Source organism: Panthera onca, chromosome B1 (assembly GCF_046562875.1).
Source record: "Panthera onca isolate mPanOnc1 chromosome B1, mPanOnc1 haplotype 2, whole genome shotgun sequence".
Taxonomy (NCBI): Eukaryota; Metazoa; Chordata; class Mammalia; order Carnivora; family Felidae; genus Panthera; species Panthera onca.
Genome location: NC_138342.1, coordinates 68,180,537 through 68,201,126, shown reverse-complemented (window position 1 = coordinate 68,201,126; position 20,590 = coordinate 68,180,537). Strand labels below are relative to the sequence as shown.

The 20,590-nt window shown below is 37.4% G+C and overlaps 2 protein-coding genes across 11 annotated transcripts in view; one reads left to right on the top strand and one right to left on the bottom strand.

Moving 5' to 3' along the window:
• Positions 1-413: 413 nt before the first annotated feature.
• Positions 414-5,258, bottom strand: MRPS18C (mitochondrial ribosomal protein S18C). Of its 3 annotated transcripts, XM_060654695.3 has the most exons (6): positions 4,974-5,240; positions 3,674-3,726; positions 2,279-2,362; positions 1,213-1,270; positions 633-692; positions 414-547 (listed from the first exon to the last, which is right to left on the bottom strand). In XM_060654695.3, the coding sequence occupies exons 1-6, from the start codon at positions 5,071-5,073 to the stop codon at positions 471-473; spliced, it is 432 nt and encodes a 143-aa protein (XP_060510678.2). In that variant the 5' UTR covers positions 5,074-5,240; the 3' UTR covers positions 414-470. The 3 variants fall into 3 exon arrangements, with proteins under 3 accessions (XP_060510678.2, XP_078302095.1, XP_078302096.1); XM_078445969.2 differs by lacking the exon at positions 2,279-2,362 and having other exon boundaries at positions 4,974-5,258; XM_078445970.2 differs by lacking the exons at positions 1,213-1,270; positions 2,279-2,362 and having other exon boundaries at positions 4,974-5,257.
• Positions 5,259-5,321: 63 nt separating this feature from the next.
• The window catches only part of HELQ (helicase, POLQ like), a 42,397-nt gene continuing 27,128 nt past the window's right edge, over positions 5,322-20,590 (top strand). Inside the window, exons 1-8 of one of the 8 annotated variants that reach the window (XR_009616307.3) lie at positions 5,322-5,690; positions 7,182-7,896; positions 11,645-11,823; positions 12,891-13,091; positions 13,555-13,627; positions 16,115-16,212; positions 17,677-17,775; positions 19,054-19,199. Coding sequence is in view for 6 of the 8 variants with exons in the window: in XM_060654680.3 (XP_060510663.3) it covers positions 5,502-5,690; positions 7,182-7,896; positions 11,645-11,823; positions 12,891-13,091; positions 13,555-13,627; positions 16,115-16,212; positions 17,677-17,775; positions 19,054-19,199 (1,700 nt within the window). In the remaining 2 variants the exon portion in view is untranslated. The other 7 variants (XR_009616309.3, XM_060654680.3, XM_060654679.3 and 4 more) reach the window with 7 other exon arrangements.

Sequence of the window (20,590 nt, the reverse complement as noted above, 5' to 3'; positions counted from 1 at the left end):
AATCTAAGCAATTTCAAGTCTACACTTTGTCACATGGAATTTGGGCATTAATAAAAGCATTCCACCTTGATGCAACCATATGCCTAAAATCCCATTTACAAGACAAAATCTGGGACTAAAGTAAAATTCCAAGTCCTCTATTCCATACTTAAAATCCCACTATGAGTTGTATATGGTATGAGCTAAGTGGGGACCAGATAAAATGACAATCCTACAGTACCAATTTTTAAAGTTTGTATGTATGTAAAATGTGATGAGTATTAACATTTTAAATAATGTTTCTTTAATGAGCAGTGGAAGCACTTTTTCCTTTTAAGATCTCAATTATTAAGAATTTAAAACTTACAAGCGTTTGGCAAGATTTAGCCTATTTTCTACTCAAAGATTACTAAATCTTCTAATTTGAGTCAATATTAAAACCATACAACCATTTATTGTAAAATACATTTACTGATGATAAGACATGTAATTTACTCCCGATACTTGATGTTACAAACTTTAGGGTCTTTGAGATATGCAGGATCCTTGTATGTAACTGGCATAAACCCTGTAAAAAAGAATGAAAATTCTTCACAAAAGATAACGAGCAAAAACTTTCGATTAGCCCAATTCAGTTTTTCAGATGCTCTTACCCATTATTTGAGCTCTCTTAATTGCTTTTGTGATTTCTTTCTGTTTCTTCCCACAAAGACCTATGAAAGAAATGCTTTCATATTCATAAAAAAATGTCAGCACTCAAAATGCACAACAACTATCTTAAGGAGAGGCTAGAAAACCTGTAAACAGCAAGGTAGTAAATATTTTAGGCTCTGTGGGCCATACAGTGTCCTAATTTAGTCTGATGTAGTCACAAAGTGGCTATAGACACTACGTAAAGTAAGCTATTTACAAAAACAAGTGGTAGATCCAACTTGGCCTAGAGGCAATTGGCCCCAGGTTTAAATAAATAGGAATGATTATAGTATACTCCAAAACATCAATGCAATTTTCTTAAGCCCTAATTTTTTTTTACATGTCCGCCTGTAGTTAGCTCTGAGCATAAGAAGACATGTAAAATAATAGCCCTTTTGGCCTACAAAGAGGCTTTCTCAAAGTACTGTCATATCTGGACTAATAGTGATTTATAGCACAATCTGAATATCTGCCATTTTTCTTAAATAACAAGTAGATTTATCTAATTTTTATAAGTTGCTATAATAGAAAACAAAATACCTGTTATGTGCCTTCCATAAATGCATCCAGTAAATGGAGATACAAACTGGGACAAAAGCTGTTTTGAGTTTTATTTGGAGAAGAAAAAAAATTTATATCAATACATTTGTTCAACCTTGATTGTGTAAATTAAAAAATGTATATATCACTGTCAAGTTATGTAAAGGCTTAATTTCAGGCAAAATTCATTAAATAAAAATACTATGTCCATTCTATTAATAGATCATCTTTTTAAATGAAAAAGCTAATTACCAAAATTAACATCTCTTATCCAGTGTGTCAAAAAAGTCTATACAACAGCTTAATGAGCACTTGTTTTCAGTGCTAAAGCTGTTTCCTTGACCTCCACAGATACTTTCCTAAAATACTATGCTTAGCATTAAACATTTCATCTATCATGACAGGCTATCACATTATTCTATCAGACTACAGTGAGGTCTTCAACAGGTACATCAAGCCACTTGCCATAATTTTGTGTTTTATTAATTTAAATTCTTCTTTAGTACTTTTCAGGTCGCAGGCACTGTGCTGGCACTATGCATAATCCTCCTGACGTGCTTTAAATTTAATGGTTTTGCTCCTAAGGCAGCTATCACTTTATGCTACTGTCAGGATACTTAACTCCAGAACCATTCTTGCCCGTGATTTGCCACTTTTAATTTGCTGAGCCCTGGACAACAGATAAAAATACCTTTGAAGCAGTGATATTGGTAGTGTATCAGTACAGAGATCAACTTCAGCAGAGGGGCTTTTTCCAAATTGTTAACTCTACCAACTAAGAATCCCTGCATAGTAAGCTACTGGTAAGACCTTTAAGGCAGAGGGGGGGAAAAAAGGAAGAAAACACTGAGCTGAAATAATAGATGAGGGAGAGCCAAAGGGCTCTCATTTTAATAAAAGGGATGCCTTGTACATAGAAAACCAGATTTGAAATTATGAAGTTACTACAACAGGTGCCTCTACACAAAGCCTGTTATAAAACTGACTTGATTCTCTTTAGTTATGACTAACAAGGGAGCAAAAATCCTAAAATCAAGTATCATAGTGAAGTAAAACCATATCTCACCTGTACATTCTTATAATCTACACGTTTTCCACACAAAATACATTTTTTAAGAGGCTCCTTATAAGGATTTTCCATTGGAATGGGCTAAGATAAAGGAAAGAAAAAAATCTAATAGTTTAATGTGTTAATATTAAAATAGAATTAAATCTTAAGGTTACCACATTTGAATCTATCCAAAGGATTAGTTGTACCTTTCTTAATATGAAAAAGAATAAATATGACAGCTTGGCTTGTAGAAGAAAAATCAAGGTTTCTAAAAAAGAGTCACCATTTTAAGGATTTCAGTGTGTTTATAAACGTTTTGTATGCATACTTTGGTTTGGCTGAGAAGGAATTAAATCATGGAGGAGGATTCTGGGATAGAATACAATCTCTGTTTATGGCAGGATACCTTTCATGGCCCCAAACTGCTTTATATCTCAACCTTTTTGGTTTTTCTGTCCTCACTACTACCTCCAATGCTTCTGTCACAATGCCTCCTGTCTATAATCAGTACAGGCATGTCTCCAATCAAGATATTCTTATCTAGAAATGGCTTTGAAGACCTTAACCCCCTGTAGTTGTATGCAAAATTTCAAGTGAATGAAATTGTGAGCTTTTTTCTGAGAGCCCATATTTTATTAGCATCTCAGGGGAATTTATGACCTATAAAACAGCTCTAGTAATGTCCTTTACTCTCTTGAACTGTGGTGTGCATTAAATGACCAAGAAGGATGCTCAAGGGACTAGAATTCTGTTTTCCAACGCTTCAGACTCTTAATCCAATTTATATGCAGCTCACATGTAATGATTACATTCCTTCTCTACACTGTGTTAAAATGTTTTGTATGGTTTGATTAGTGTCAAATCATCTTTGCATATAGCAGGAAAAGCTATACTGGCCAAGCCCAAAGCTAGCACTTGAAACCCATAAAAATACATCTACAGGCTAAAAGAAACTGTATTGAACATCCTGGTTGTAAAACTTTAATTTTGAACACTCACTTACTAAAACACCAAACCCACTCCCCCCCAAACTCCCCCAGTAATGAATGGCACAAAGAACTGAATCTGAAATGGAGAAGAAGAGACTTTGTCCAATTCCTCTGTTGGATATTCTGCAATTACTGCACACACCAAAACTACCTTCTTTAATTTCTAAAGCACATATATCTTTAAATTTAAGATCTAGGAAGAAAAGTATGGTCTTACACAATTGATGCTTCTTGGTAGATCTTTAGAAATTCTCTTACTTCCAAGCTCTCTTAAGTGCTGATTCACCAATGAATTCTAATTTTCAAACTTTGATTATTTTCTTAATTGTTTTGTCGTCCAGCTGAACTTTATTCAAATAGATAAAATGTAAGAATTTGCTCATATTTGCAAATGCGTTAAAGGGAAGAAAAAAAGCCTTACCAGGTCCTCATTGCTGGCTACCTGCGTATATTGTGAACAGCTTCTCCACAGCACTGCAATTAAACAAACAGTAACAAACCAATTCTTTTTGTTAGCTCTGTAACTAAAGAAATATTTTTGTTTTTATGGAAGCAAGGTGAACCAAGGGATACAATATAAAAGAAAGGTTTGGGGGCACCTGGATGGCTCAGTCAGTTAATCCGATTTCAGCTCAGGTCATGATCTCCCGGTTCATGGGTTTGAGCCCCAGGCTGGGCTCTGTGCTGACAGCTCAGAGCCTGGAGCAGATTTCTGATTCTGTATCTCCCTCTCTCTCTGCCCCTCCCCCGCTCACACTCTTTCTCTTTCTCTCTTTCTAAAATAAACATTTAAAATTTTTATTGAACCAAGAGATTTTGGGGCGCCTGGGTGGCTGTTGAGCGTCGGACTTCGGCTCCGGCCAGGATCTCGCAGTCGGACTTCCGCTCAGGTCAGGATCTCGCAGTTCGTGAGGAGTCCCCGTGTGGGGTTCTGTGTTGACAGCCCAGAGCCTGGAGCCTGGTTCAGATTCTGTCTCCCTCTCTCTGCCCTTTCCCCACTCATGCTCTGTCTCTGTCTCTCAAAAATGAATAAACATTAAACAAGATTTTTTTTTAAGGAGGTTTTATATTTACAAACAACAAGATAAAAACCTCTAGAAGTGAGGCAGAGTAAGATTTATAATGAATGTGCTTTCCAAGGCTTTGGGGAAAAGGCATATTATTTCCCTACCCCTACAACCTCTCACCTGCTCTCTTCCTGAAGTTTATTTTCCCTTCACTCAACGGTTAGAGGCAGATTTTGATGGAAATACCGGGAAAGCAACAGAAAGGCATTGTTATACCATAGGGAAAATGTAGTAACAGATCCCCTAAAGAAAGTATTGACAGAAAAGATAACGTGCAGAAATGATAGATTCGAGAGCCCATGTCACCATTTCGCCCTGATCTGGAACGTTAGACATCCCCTATAATCTGCTGCTGGGTGACTCTGGAAATGTACTTTCCTTACCAACTCTACCCAGAGCTCTCAAGCAAGTACTCTGAGAATCAGGAGATCACTCTCTTCGTGTGGTTAAAAAAGTGTACTCGACGACAATCACGCACCCTTCTGCCTTAAAACACTAGTCACGGGCCATTACAGATTCCCACGTATCCTGGAGAAGCTCTTAATCGCCTAGAAACCGGCGTCGTTTGGCTAACAGTGACCACTCCACCAACCTAATTAGGGCCAATGCAACGGCTGCAATGCCACAAAAGAGCATAGGTTATGGAAACTTTACCCGCGTGAGTCTTAGGATCTCTGAGGCAGAGAGCTGGCTTTATGAAGTACGCCAACTTTTTCCTCCCTAGATCACTGCAAACAGCAACCAGCGCCGCCATGGATCCTCGCTCCTCCTCTTCCTTATCCTCTTTCCAAATAGTCCTGACGAGTCGCCTCCGGGGTTCCTCCGTTGGTGGCCCGAAAACTCGATTCAAAGGTTCCGCTGGCGAACCGAAGTCGGTAAGGTTTTCAGTGCGCCTGCGCAGCACCTTTTCGTTCAACCCTTCACAGGCACAAGCCTGGGACACCTATGATTGGACAAGGAGAAGGCGGGCCCCTCTGCGCGGGCCTCCGCTTCCGGTTTGAGTGCCGCCCCCCTCCCAGCCTCCCGGCAATTGATTTGCGATATTACCCTAAGGTGGATGGACAGGCGAGCGCGGTTTCCCGTCAGTTGCTACCCTCGCCCAGTGCTCCACTCCCTCTTCCACGGGGGTTTGGCGGCTGGGTCACGGGGGACGAAGTTCGGGCAGGGTCCTCGGCCCCTGCCATGAATGAAGGTGGTTCCCGCATCCGCCGGCGGGTTGCTGTCCGCAAAAGGAACCGGCCTAGCTTAGAGAGCATTTTTGCCTCCCCCACCGCCGCCGATCTCCAGCCAGGCGATGAGGTGGAGGAGGACGAGGAGGAGATAATGGCTGGAAGTCGGCGGAAGAAAACCGCGGAGGTGCAGCCGGTCGAGGTACAACCGCCTCAGCTCTCAAATTCCCCAAGGTCCTGGTCTCATTGTCCACTTTTGGAGCGATGATGTAAACCCAGGTCTCCTAGCGTGCATGCCCACTGAAAGAACCCTGGGAGACCAGCTGTAGAAGTGATGGAATTTGAAACTTCAAAACTTCGGCAGTTCCCTTCTTAGATGCAAACAGTTGACCAATTATCTACTAGCCTTCATTTGCTTACTTCGTCTTTGTTATGGCTGTTAGTCCTCACTTGTGAGGTATTATTGCTTTGCTATCCTCATTTTTTTTGTAGGTATGAAAGTCATACTTGCAGCAAATAAGTGACATGACTGAGATGCAAATCTAGATTTCCAGGTTACTGCTGTTCCTACTGTACTAATAGAATCTGCCATTTATTGCACACTCATTATGTGCGGGGTATTTTGTTAAGCTTAAGCTATTTGCATTATCTTGATTTTACAACATTAATCAGGCCCTGAGAAGTTAAGAAACACTTATTTTTTCTTAATGTTTATTTATTTATTTTTTTGAGAGAACATGAGCAGGGGAGGGGCAGAGAGAGAGTGGGACACAGGATCTGAAGTGAGTTCCTTGCTGACAGCAGGGAGCCTGATGCGAGGGATTGGGGAATCAAACCCACAAACCCCTGAGCTGAGCGGAAGTCAGACACTTAACTGACTGAGCCAGTCAGGCGCCCAAGAAACTGGGTTTCTGACTTCAGGTCTTGCTTTTTTTTTTTTTTTTAACATTTATTCATTTATTCATTTTTGAAAGACAGAGTGAGTGGGGGAGGGGCAGAGAGAGAGAGAGATACACAGATACACAGAATCTGAAGAAGGCTCCAGCTCTGGGCTGTCAGCACAGAGCTCCACACGGGGCTCGAACTCACTGACGATGAGATCATGACCTGAGCTAAAGTCGGTAGCTTAACCGACTGAGCCACCCAGGTGCCCCTTCAGATCTTGATTTCTTAATCACTTCACTGTACTGCTACCTCTAAATTTACATCTCCTCTGTTTAGTAGATCATCCCAAGTCAGTATGCAGACCCTCCCTTTCAATTCCAAATTCCTAGGAACAGAATTTCCTTGGAATGTCCAGTGGTACAAGCATGGTTCTGTTACAAGCTGGTCTTAGATTGGAGTATGGGAGGGGAAAAGATAGTGCAGTTCTCAGAAACTTCTAGTGAGATGACATTTCAAGGGATGTCGGTTGGTCTTGCTACCTTTTTAGGATTACCTTTAAGGATTTAGCACTGACTAAATCAGGATCCCTGTATCACCATACACTAGGAGTGCAGTTTAGGCAAATCACTTACACACTCTGGGCTTCCATTTCTTCATCTGTAAAATGGAGACGATAATACCCATTTCATAGGGTGATTTACATTAAGGTCTATAATCCATATAATTATACCCTGGTATAGCCTGAGACTGAAACTTTTATTTATAGTGAAGCTAGAATTGACCATAAATCTTTTCATTTTCTTTCCAGAATAATGACAGTGAAGAGGACATGTTTGGTGACTATGATAGCTTTGCTGAAAACTCTTTTTTAGCTCACGTTGATGACCTGGAACAATATATGCAGCTTCCTGAACATAGGAAACATGCCTCAGACCTTGCCACTGACGATCTTTGTTCAGAAAGCAACAGACACAACAAACTCAGCGTTACTACCATAGACAACTTTACTGAATTAAAAATGGATGAGCACACAAAGAACGAGAGTAGGCAGGAAGATGTCTGTATTGAACCTGAACCTGATCTTTTGTATGATATACCTTCCTCCCAGGTTTTATATTTTGAAAATTTGCATAATTCTTCAAATGATTTGGGCGATCAGTCTACCAAAGAGAGGGATTGCAACTCCTCCTCCCACAAGACTGTGAATGAGGAATTACCCCAGAATAGCATAGAACAACACCAGCAAACTGATGATTCCTCTTTTAAAGTCAGAACTAGCTCAGAGGAGAATAGAAGAAAAAGTCTTAAAGAACATCTAAAAAGTGCCATGACTGGAAATGCCAAGGCCCAAACACCAATATTTTCTAAGACTAAACAACTCAAAGAGACTCTCCTATCTGAGGAGATTAATGTTGCCAAGAAAACAATTGAGTCATCATCAGATGACCTTGGTCCTTTTTATTCATTACCCAGCAAAGTGAGAGACCTTTATGTTCAGTTCAAGGGAATTGGAAAATTATATGGTAATGCTTTTTGCTGAAATGAAAAAACATTTACCATAATTACCATAATACTTGTGCAAATCAATAGAAAGCAGATGCTCCCATGGTCACATATCTCATCTTAAGATGAATCAAAATATCAGTTCTCTCAAGCCTTCCATTCCTATCCTGCTGCTACTGAACCTCTTCCCTTCACGGTCACACTTCTCAAATCTGTTATCTTTGCTGTCTTCCTTTCCTCACCTCACAATTCTCAGCCCACTCCAACTCTGGGTTCTGTGCTCTCACTTGAGATATGACTAGGGTGTCTAAATCCAATACTTTTAGTTCTTTCTAACTTCTTAGTAGCTTACCAGACACAATTAACCAGACCCTTGAAACACGGACTTCTTGACTTCTTGACATTCCACTCGTTTTTATCTCTGATCGTCTAGTTGCTTCTCAGTTTTCTTAGCTGGTGTTTCCTTGGCTGGCTCTGTCTTCTCTACCAAAACTCGAAATTCCTTTTACTATTCATGTCTTGAGTGACAGCATCAATATTAGTAATACCACTGATTAAAACTAAACATCTCTGAAGACAGCTGAAGTTAAGAGTTAAGTGCAAAGAGATAGTACTAATAACAATAAATGTTGTAATGTTTTTCAAAAATCCTGGGTCTTTGCATATATTTCAGATATGTGCCACTTTAGGCAAAGAAGGGACAGTTGCTGCCATCCTCAAAAGATGAGCCTATCAACCAATCACTTCATAAGTGTTTCTGAAACTCCTGTCTTAGTACCTTACGAACCATATGAAAACACGGTTCTCATCTCAGGGAGAAGACAACCAGGTGGAGAAAGGACACAAAGTCTAATGTAAGACTAAAAGGGTCTAATAAATTCTAAATTGTGAGGTTTGCAGTTAAAGAGCTAAAGGTGTGTATTGCCCTTGAAGCAGGCGTTCGCTTTCTTCCCTCTGCTTTTCTTCTAGCTCCTTGTTCTTTGTTTAATCCGCATCTTCTGCCAGAGCGAGTTCTCTGAGGACAGGGCTATCTCTGACTCCTCTTTTTCTTAATTAACTACCACTGTGCCTGGTAGGCTGCGGTTGGTTCTCAACTGCTGGGGCTTGTCAGCCTAGTTGTGAATTCTGATCCTGTTACTTAAACACAAGTTTTGTACTCTGAGCCTTAGTTCCTGGTCTATTAAAAAGTAAGTAACAATCGTGGTTGTTTTGCAAGCTATGTTCTGCATCAAGGACATGCGAAATGAGACTTGGGTAATGACTGTCAATGGTTATGTTGGTAGCTTCTAAGTAAGAACTTGAGTAAATAACAAGTTTTTAAATCTCTTTTTGCTTATCAATCTGGTTCGATGACATGACCAATCTAAAGCATAAATATGTGTGTCACTTTTCATTGGGCTAAAGTAGTGGTTTTGAAAGTAATTGTTGGACAGCAGCAGCAGCAGCACCTGGAAACTCGTTGAAGTAAGTATTCTCAAGCTCCACTCTAGACCTACTGAATCAACCTCTGGGGGTGTGACCTGGCAGTTGGCTTTAACAAGCCCTCCAGTGGATCCTGGTGTGCCAAAAGTTTGAGAACCACTGAGCTTGAGAACCTCAACCTTACGCTGTTATTATTTTTTTGCCTTTTTATCATAGAATTGCATGCTTAATGGGTTTTCCATAAATGTCGAGAACTAAGTTAATCATTTTTTAGTGGGTGAAGATAAGTGATATTGCTAAGTATTTGTTATTTTGGTCATTTTATACTTTAAAAAAATCTGAGTTGGATGAAATGCGGATGTGGTCAAGGTGTATTTTTGCACAGATACCTGCAGTTTCATATATAATGGGTAATACCAGCCTGAAATATTTTTAATATGTAAGTATTAAATATTAAACATAAGTATTTAAGTATTTTTGAGACATTTTTATTCTTAAATGTTTATTTCTTTTTGAGGGGGAGAAGGGAGGGAGGAAAGGGAGAAGGGAGGGATAGAGAGGAAAAGGGAGACAGAATCCCACGTAGGCTCCATGCTGTTGGCACAGACATGGGGCTTGAACTCATGAACCATGAGATCATGACCTGACCCAAAATCAAGAGTCAGACACTTAACTGACTGAGCCACCCAGGTCCCCCCTTTGAAATATTTGTAAAGTGAAAAGAAGTCATTTGCAAATATTTGGGAATCACCAAAATGTAAGAAATTAGTCATTTGGCTGTTATTCAGATGTAACTTTTTAAAGCTTTGCAATATATCATATTAGTAGTCACTTTTTTTTATTTAACTTTTTTTGGAAAATGTAATACATTCAGGTACAACTTTTCTATGTATATATTAGTTTCTAATAATCTGTACATAATTGGTTAGTTACAGTCTAACACACATTTATAATCTTTCATTATATATTGAGCATGTATAAATCAGTCTACCACCTGCTTTCAGGCTGCAAAGAATATCATATGATTGCAATAATTTATCCCACCTTTACCCTTTGATGGCTCTTTGTTTTATATAAATAATGCTATGATGAACATCTTGCACATAATCTTGTTTTTATTTCTATAGGTGTAGAGACCTAGAAGCAATACTACTAGACCAAAGACAGTGTGTAGGGTTGTTGTTGTTGTTGTTGTTTTTTAAATTAATTTATTTATTTTGGAGAGGGGAGGGACAGAGAGAGGGAGAGAGAGTATCCCAAGCAGGCTCTACACTATCAGCACAGAGCCTGATGCAGGGCTTGATCCTACGAACCGTGAGATCATGACCTGAGCCAAAATCAAGAGTTGGACACTTGACTGAGCCCCCCAGGCACCCCTAAAAAGATTATAGTATTTTATGCTCTCATCAGCCACACATAAGAATGTCTCCTTGTCCCCAGTCAGCTCCAGAATTTCTATATGTGGGGCTATTTGTTTTTAGTAGTTACTTGTATTTTATTTCGCCAACCGAGTAGGTAACAGTTGAGCGTCTTTTCACGTATATATTAGCCATTCATATTTCTTCCTGCTGTGAAATGTCTTATCATATCCTTTGCCCATTTTCCTAGTGATAAAGTACTGATGCACATTTTGAAGACTTTTGATGGTCCACATTGTCAGATTATCCTTGAGAGTAGTTACTCTAGTTTTCAAAACTCTAGTTTTGTTTTGGATCTGATTTGGTCCTTTTAGTGAATTCCACCTTGCTACGTTGTGGAATTCCTAGATGTGCCGGTTAAGAATCCTAGTCCTGTGGTTTAAATATTCTTACAGCTCAAAATGGTATTCAGGCCAGAGTTCAGCTCCCCATAATAGCCGGTTGAATAGTCTTTCTAACCATGTATAAAACCTCATGGTTTTTTTTTCCCCCTCCGTCCCGTTTCTCTCTAGGATGTTGTGTGGGTAGATGAGAAAGGGAAGCTTACACAATCTCCTTGCAGAGCATAAGAGCAAAGCATTAGAATTCACACAGGTCTTTGTACTGTCCTTTAGCTCCTCTGATGGCTCAGGTGATACCCGAGGTCACTACCTGCTCTGTTAGAATCTTACACCTAAGTGTGCAGCTGGCGAATAGGTGGCCTAGTCACCCACTTCTTTGCCCAGGCCTGAATTAGAATTAGACTCTCGCTGGCTTGCCCATCAAGGACTGGGGATGTTTGACATTTAACAAGCATGTATAATTATACTTATTATTATGAGGAGATTGATACACAGAATGGAATTTGGTTTTTCCTTCTTAGAAAACTTTCTTAAGACTGAATTGTAGAAGGGGAAAGGAATGCTTTCTTTTTTTTTTAATTCTGTAGAATGGCAACATACTTGCTTAACACTGAATTCTGTGCAAGAAAGAAAAAACTTAATATATTCCTTGCCAACGAGTGGTGGAAAAACCCTTGTGGCTGAGATTTTAATGCTGCAAGAACTGCTTTGCCGGCGGAGAGATGTTCTAATGATCCTACCATATGTGGCAATTGTCCAAGAAAAGGTGTGATTTTTTTTTTTAACAAGCAGTATTTGTTAACTGAATTTCATACTAAGATAGAAAAGGTACCATAAATGTAACAACTATTTTTTTTTTAAGTTTATTTATTTATCTTTGAGGGAGAGGGAGAGGGAAAGGGAGAGGGAGAGGGAGAGGGAGAACAGACAGGTGAGGGGCAGAGAGAGAGAGAAAGAGGGAGACACAGAATCCTAAGCAGGCTCCAGGCTTCAAGCTGTCAGCACAGAGCCCAATGTGGGGCTTGAACTCACAAACCATGAGATCATGGCCTGAGCTGAAGTTGGACACTTAACCAACTGAGCCACCCAGGCATTCCTGTAACAACTTTTTGTTGACTAAGAAGAGGTACTTCTATTAATGATGGAGAATTAATATTTTTGGGATGTGCAAAGCAGTATGTAGAACCTACCAAAAGTCTTTTCTAATATTAATTGCCTCTTAAAAGAAGAATTTTATTTTGTTTCTAAACTGGTGGGTTAAATTCCATTTTAAAAATTCCGTTGAGGGGCTCCTGGGTGGCTCAGTCGGTTAAGCGAATGACTTCAGCTCAGGTCATGATCTCACAGTTTGTGGGTTCGAGCCCCACATCGGGCTCAGTACTGACAGCTCAGAACCTGGAGCCTGCTTTGGATTCTGTGTCTCCCTCTCTCTCTGCCCCTCCCCATCTTGTGCTCTGTCTCTGTCTCTGTCTCTCAAAAATAAATAAATATTTAAAAAAATGTTTTTTACTTTCTGTTGATATTTAGCCTGCCTCTTCAAGCAGAAAGTAATCGATTATTTTATCAAAATAAGTGAGTTATGCTGATTTTTTTTACATTAAGAGGAAACATTTGAAATTTATTTTCACATTGATTATGTAATGTAAAAGTTGCATTCATTTTGCAAAGAGCCACACGTGAATTATGACATTTCTTAGATATATGTGTCTTATCTGTGACTTTGTTCTCATTCGTTGGTATTATGTACTATTTTAGAGTTTTAAAAAATAGACATGAGCTCTTAATAATCGAGTTAATTATCTAATTTTTTGCTTATTTTAACTGATATTCTAGATTTCAGGTTTGTCAAGTTTTGGTATAGAACTGGGTTTCTTTGTTGAAGAATATGCTGGAAGCAAAGGAAAGTTTCCCCCAATTAAAAGAAGGGAAAAAAAATCTCTCTATATTGCCACTATTGAAAAAGGACATAGTCTGGTGAACTCCTTGATTGAAACTGGAAGGATTGGCAGTCTGGGTCTGGTTGTTGTAGATGAGGTTAGTAAGTACTTTTATAGTTTATCATTTTATTAATAATTGTTTAATAATTATATTTTATTACTAATTAATTAATATCAACATGTATTATTATGTAGGTCCACTAATACCTCTATGAGGATAAGTAATTTATTTTAATATGTAGACAATACAGATGAATACATTTCATGCTTAGTAATCTTAAATTCGGTTTTATGTTGTGTTTTTTGAAGAGTGAATATATGTGTATGTGTATATTCAATTTTATAATGGTGCTTATCAATTTCCAGGTGTGTCAGGATGTTGCCCCCAAGACTCATTAACATAAAATATCAGTGGTACAATGCATGTGTACTCTAATTGCTATATCCAAAATGCTTAAGAATTCTAAAGCAAAGATTACTTGATTTCATATAAATACATGCGTGTTCTATGTAGGCATATGCAAATTTACTTTTCTCCCATTTTTTTTTAAATCTCAAAGTTACACATGATTGGTGAAGGAAGCCGTGGGGCTATACTGGAAATGACCCTAGCAAAAGTCCTCTACACTAGCAGTAAGTATTTTTTCAAGTAGAATTGATTTATACTCAGGAAGCCTGTGAAAGACTTGTGTCATTAGTTAGATTATGTAACAGAATAAGATACTCAAGCATTCTGCATTAGCTTTTTACTTCTTTCCTTTTTTTTTAAGTTTATCATTCTGCATTAGTTTTACTTCTTTCTTTTTTCTAAATCTACTTATTTTGAGAGAAAGAGAGAGAGAGAGAGAATAAGAATGAGTGGGGGAGGGGCAGAGAGACAGGGAGAGAGAATCCCAAGCAGGCTTCGCTCTGTCAGCAGGCCCAACGCAGGCCTGAACCCACGAACCGTGATATCATGACCTGAGTCGAAATCAAGAGTCAGATGCTCAACCAACTAAGCCACCCAGGCACCCCTTAGATTTTTTTACTTCTAAAGTAAACTTATAAACTTTTGTTGGAGGAAACGGTATATGAGTAGAGCTGTGAATATGAAGGAAATTAACGTTTGAGGACATCTTGTTCCACTTACTAGTTGTGTGTACTTAGTCGTGTGACTCAACCTACTTCTTCATCTGTAAAATGGGGATGATGGTTCCACCCTGATAGGATCGTTGTGAAGATTATATGAGTTAACCATGTAAAGCATTCAACAATTACCTAGCACATAGCACTCGATAAACGTTTGTTGTTGCCACCACCATCAGTATCCTCATCATCAGACCAGTGAATATAAGTAGTCACTTTAAGGAGCTATTTGCAACATCAAATAGTCTTTCAATGTATATGAAATATTTATTCTAAATGTCTTCTTTCCTATTCATAGATGTGCTGTTGCAATGACTTATTAAATTATATATTGCAAGAGCTAATATATGGAAAAGTGATTAATTATAAAGGTCAAATATTAAGAATTATTTTACAATTTTTGATAGCAATATTATTTAGGCAGGTTGCAGCACTTTATAATCATTCGTTAAAAACAATTACTGAGTTCCTACTTTGTGCCAGACACTATTTTAAGTGCTAAGGCTCTAGCAGTGAATAACACAGAGTCCCAGCCTTCACTGAACCTGTTTTAGTGAAAGTGAGCAGACAGTAAACGGATAAAGAAGAAAACATATGGTGTATCAGATGGTGACAAATTCCATGGAAAAATATAAAGCAGAGGAAGAGAGACAAATCATCACCTGCTTGTCAAATCCAGTGCATACTGACTGTCCTTGTCTTATTTTTCTTCAGCATTTGGTTGTTTATCATTCCTTTTTCTTTTAGGTGCTGAAACATTCTCTCTTGATTTCCCTACTGTCTGTCTGTATAGGGGATCATGTGTTACCACACGGCTGAGGACAGACTCTGGAGCTGGAATAAAATCCTGACTCAACTTTTAACGACACATGTGGCCTTGAGCAAGTTATATTAACTGTGCCTCTGTTTCCTTCTGCACCAAAAATAGTTGATAATGGGATGGGTGAAATAAGTGAAGGTACAAACTTTACAGTTATAAACAAGTCATGAGGTTGAAAAGTACAGCATAGGGAAGATAGTCCATGATAATAACAGATGGTAGCTACACTTACCGTGGTGAACATTGTATAATGTACTGAATTGTCGATCACTGTGTTATACACCTGAGACTAATATAACACTGTATGTCAGCTATATTTCAATGATAAAAAAATTTTTAAAAATGGATGATAGTCATAAAACCTGCCTGACGGAGTTGCTTTCCTATGGCAAGTAGCCATTTTATACTGCCCAGGACATGCAGCCACATGAGTTTCACTCCACCTTTATTTAAAAAAAAAAAAAAAAAAAAAAAAAAAAAAAAATTGTCAACCTGATAGCAAGATCCCATAAAGGGCTTTATATGACAAGAGTTCAGGACCTACTCAGCCCCACATCCTACATTATTCATCTGCCTGTAGCCATACCTGTGGACCATGTCATAACTCTTCCTAACAATGGTCCAGATTGTCAGCAACAAGCATATTTATACTCATTATTGTTGTTTAGAAGTTCTTGATAAAGATCTGACTTTTTGACAAGTGTGAGATTCTGTAAAATTCCAAATAGTAGCTGTCAAGATACCTGAAAGTTTTCAGTCTTTGACTGCCAGAATAATACTCTGGTAATATCTTTGTATTTTTCTTACTTCCTTCCCTCCCTCCTTTCCCAGATCACTCAGGAAGAATACAGAACTCAAAGAGGTTGCTAAGGGCACGTGGGTGGCTCAGTCAGTTAAGCATCTGATTCTTGACTTTGGCTCAGGTCATGATCTCTTGGTTCATGAGTTCAAGCTTCACATCGGGCTCTGCCGTGACAGTGCAGAACCTTTTTGGGATTCTGTGTCCCTCTCTCTCTGGCCCCTCCCCAGCGCTCTCTCTCTCTCTCTCTCTCTCTCTCTCAAAGTAAATAAAAATAAACTTTAAAAATAAAATAAAAATTTTAAAAGGTTGCTGAAATTACTATTTTGATACACTAAATAACACATTTTCCTCAATCCTTTGGATTTTTTTTTAGAAACAACTCAGATTATTGGCATGAGTGCAACACTGAACAATGTTGAAGACCTTCAAGAATTCCTTCAAGCAGAATATTACACCAGTCAGTTTAGACCAGTATGTACCTAAGGTTTGCGCTGTATGGATTTGTTTTATATCATCTTACTCAGAAAGAAAAGTAGCTGGGGCGCCTGGGTGGCTCAGTCGGTTAAGCATATGACTTTGGCTCACATGATCTCACAATTTGTGAGTTCGACCCCACTTTGGGTGAGCTGGATCCACACTCTCTCTCCCTCTCTCTCTCTCCCTCTCTCTCTCTCCATCTCTCCTCTCTTTGCACCTCATGAGATTCTCTCTCTCTCTCTGCCCCTCCCTCACTCATGCATGTGTGTGTGTGCCCTCTCCTTCTCTCTCACAGAAATAAATAAATAAATAAACAAACAAATCATTAAAAAAAAGAAAAGTAGCTAACATACCATATAAAAAATACCATAGAGTAGGTATACCATAGAAGGGGTATAATTCCAGTCACCATAGCTACATGCTAATAAGAGTTTGTGTATAAAGAACATAAACTCCATGGGGTCAGGATCTTAGCTTGGGTCACCTGCGTGTCTGTAGCACCTCAACAATACTTGGCTTATGGGCCTTCAATGAATATTTATTGAATTAAATTTTTCAGATACATTCTATTTTTCTACTTCTTCTTAAAAATTTTTTCATTTGCTCAGAATTTAGTCATTCATATTTTGAGTCATTGGCATATAAAAGCATTTAACTTAAAAGTTAAAATATTTTCATATATTTATGCATTGGTAGTTACAATGCTTTTTTAATAAGCTAAGACTTCATGTGGATTTAAATTTAAACTCCCTAATAAAGGTATTCCCAAAAGACTTAAAAAAGTAAATATATTTCTTAATTATCTGAAAGTAGCTTATAGTGAACATCTGCTCTGTCTGCAGTACTCATGTGCATATTCAGTGTCTAAGTAGCTTTTCAGAAAATAGTTATTGAGAATCGCCAAGTTTAATTTTAAAATTTGATGTTTTTACATTTGCATCAAAGAGGAGAATTTTCGAGACACTTGGCTGACCTTAATAGTCAAATTAGACACTCTTCTTTTAAAAATGCAATGAACTGTATTCATAAACATCTTTTGTCTACAAATACTTAAATTAAAGAGAATATGGTGGTATGTAGAATTAAAACTGATGACTGATGAGACAGAAAATTTTAGATCTTGAGGAATAACACAAATAACTCCTTAATAAAAGAGTGTGAACATTGGCTTATTTATACTTCTTGTGACGAATAACAGAAGTGTCTGGTTTCCTTTTAGTGGCTATTCAATTCAGAAGTATTTCTTTAAGGGTATTAATCCCTATTTTGATTAAAAGGGAAAAGAGACTCAAAGAAATGGTAAAGAAAAAACTTTTAAATTGAAGCATGTTTTGCATACCTTAGAAAAGCGACAGTTTTTCTATAGCTGTCCTTTTTTACAACATACTTCACAAAATTTTAAACTTGGAAAGAGGAATTTATATGTGGTATTAATTGCAAATGTCTTTTTAATGCAAGGTTGAATTAAAAGAATATTTGAAAATAAATGATGCGATATATGAGGTTGACAGCAAAGCTGAGAATGGCATGACTTTTTCACGTCTACTGAATTATAAGGTAACATTTTCATATCCCTTGAATATGAGGTTCCCAAACATTGTGCCTAGGTGCCCTGGGACACCACATAAGATTCACATGGGTGCCGTAGGATAGTTTAGATTTTTGAGAGAAACAGTGGATGCTTGACATCTGTTGGATACCATACAAACTACAACTTTGAGGTAGTTTCCAGTTTTAACATTAGATCACACTGTATTCCTTTCTATGATATTATATCTTAGTGAAGTCTTGTTTGTTTGTTTTTTGTAGTTACTGTAAACAAATACTGTGTGACAATCAACGTGGGACAGAAAAAAGAGTAGCCAGGTCCAATCTGATTCTAAGATTTGGAAGACTGTGGGGTGCTCAGTTGTGCGCACATCCTGTTCGTTAGCTATTATGGTTAAAAATGAAATAACAGTATCTTTTTCATTCAACTGATGTGTATTATTTATTCAAATGGCTACGAAATTGTGAGGAAATACGTACTTCAGTTGTTTGCACCTAAATACCTAATAAACAAAACTGTTAGGTATTTCTTTTGGCCCTGGGGCTCCATGAACAAAGAAAATCTGGAGACCTCTCCCTTAAATGTTTATTCATTCAGTAACAAGCACAAAACAAGAATAAACTTTTGTGGGCTATGTAGTTCAGATATTGTATATAAAATGTTAATGTCTACTACGTTAATGTTTTGTGACTTATGTAAAGTATATTAAAAAGAGAAGAAAGGGATTTTACAATAGTTTAGAATTCCATAAAGATATATTTTAAATCTGTATTTTAGTTTTTAATAAAGTTGAAGGAAGTGAGATTTTTAAATAATTTTATATTTTTCTCTATGTTGAATTCCTTATGTCTACTTGATGAATACATTTTTTATTTCTGAAAATATATCCTGTAATGTGATTGAATCTGTGTTTTTGAAAACTGTTAGTGAAAGGCATGTCTTATCTATATGGTCCTTTGATCATTATTAGGCTCAATCTGTGTTTCTCTCTGTGGACTTTTTGTTTTGCTCCAGTGGAGCTGAACATGCAGTGGGGTTATTAAAACATTTACTATTTTCATTTTTGTAATTTAAAACTAAATATGCCTAACAAAGCCCTAATAACCTAAAAGTGGGACTTAATGTTTTAAAATTTAATCTGGGTCTCTTCTTTTCTTTTAAAGGATGAGATTTATTAAATGAGAACTTCAAAATTAAGTATGGTTTACTTACCTTTCAAAGCACACTGGTAAAATGACAGGTTTTCATGGTTGCTAACTACCTTGTTCCTGCATCTTGTTGTACAGTATTCTGATACTCTGAAAAAGATGGATCCTGATCATTTGGTAGCATTGGTGACAGAAGTTATTCCCAATTATTCCTGCTTAGTTTTTTGTCCCACTAAGAAGAACTGTGAAAACGTAGCAGAAATGATATGCAAATTTTTAAGCAAGTATGTTAATCTTTAAAAAATATTCTGTTTTATCATGATTTACATGCTATATATTCTGTTTATTCAACAAGCACTGATTATTTCTTGTAGAACATCATAACTACAGTCGATTTTAAAGGTCCTAACCTTGAAGAAAGTTTAACTGTGAGATTCATATATGTGAAATAGGCAAAGAAAAACTCTAAGGTTACATGGAAGAGAATGCTGACTGATATCATGGTTTTAGATCAATGATTCTCAACCTTGACTGCAAATGCATCCTCTCAAGGGCTTTTAAAAATCTCAGTGTCCAGGTTACATCCCAGAAAATCAGAATCTCTGCAGGTGGGGCCCAGGTATCAGGATTTTGTAAAACTTTCCAGGCAGGTTCAACCTGCAGCAAGTTCACCCACTGGCTATGGTAGTCACAGGCCCAGGCACTAATCACTGTGGATATGAATCATATCTTCAACTTAACCTTCTCTTTAATTAAATACTGTTGCCTTCGTTTTCTTAGTAAACTTTACACTAAAGTAAATAAATTTGAATTTGAATTGAATTTAGTAAGTAATTAAGAAATTTATTAACTTGTAACTTTATAGTATTTTAATATTCGCTCTTTTATACTCATAGCAATGGGTATAAAGTGACCTTAAGTATGAACAGTTCAGTTTTTTTCTGTATCTTTGTCCCATGTGTAGTTTTATCGTATTTTTCAGACTTCTTTTTGGCCCCTTAGCCGGTGCTGTATCACCATTCATAGACAGTTATGGATTCTAATTCACCCTCACCTCCCCATCCAGTCCTACTGTCATGGATTGGTCTAATATAGTTAATTTACTGACCACAATGATGTAGATGTTTAGGATAAAGTCAAGGAGTTTCCCATTTTGGTAACTAATAGTCTGCCTTTACAATGATGATGTTGATTATAAAAATCTAAAGAAATTAAATTATCATTGAGGTAGTCTCAGTAAATCATTTGTTTTCATAGAATAAGGGAATATAGCACCGGCTAAGCGATATGGAAATTTATTAGAGACTGACATTTCCTGGGAGACATGAGACTTACTAATTTTACCCTTGATTTATTTTGCTTTTGGTGATAATAGGTTTTGGGGAACATAAATGTTGGTGTTTAACACTGAAGCACTTAAAAATTTGGTTTTCTAGAATCCTTAGTTAATAATGAATTATAGTAGATACTTCATACTTTCTAAAAGAGATAGGACTTAACATCGTCTGAAAGAAAATTTCCTCTAAAATATATTTTGCATATTACTTGCTGCTTTCATAAGCTGAATGTTCTGAGTATAGTTCAGTACCCCTTTTTGTGGCTCTTGATTAAGACATGGTGAATCATGTTTTGAGCATACTTTCTTTATTCTGTAATTTATATGTAGATAAAGTAA

Coding starts and splice junctions, on each gene's coding strand:
- MRPS18C (XM_060654695.3), bottom strand. CDS start 5,073: ATGGCGGCGCTGGTTGCTGTTTGCAGTGATCTAGGGAGGAAAAAGTTG. Junction 3,727..4,973: donor AGATCCTAAGACTCACGCGG/GTAAAGTTTCCA, acceptor GTTTAATTGCAG/TGCTGTGGAGAAGCTGTTCA. Junction 1,271..2,278: donor TAGATTATAAGAATGTACAG/GTGAGATATGGT, acceptor AACTCAAAACAG/CTTTTGTCCCAGTTTGTATC.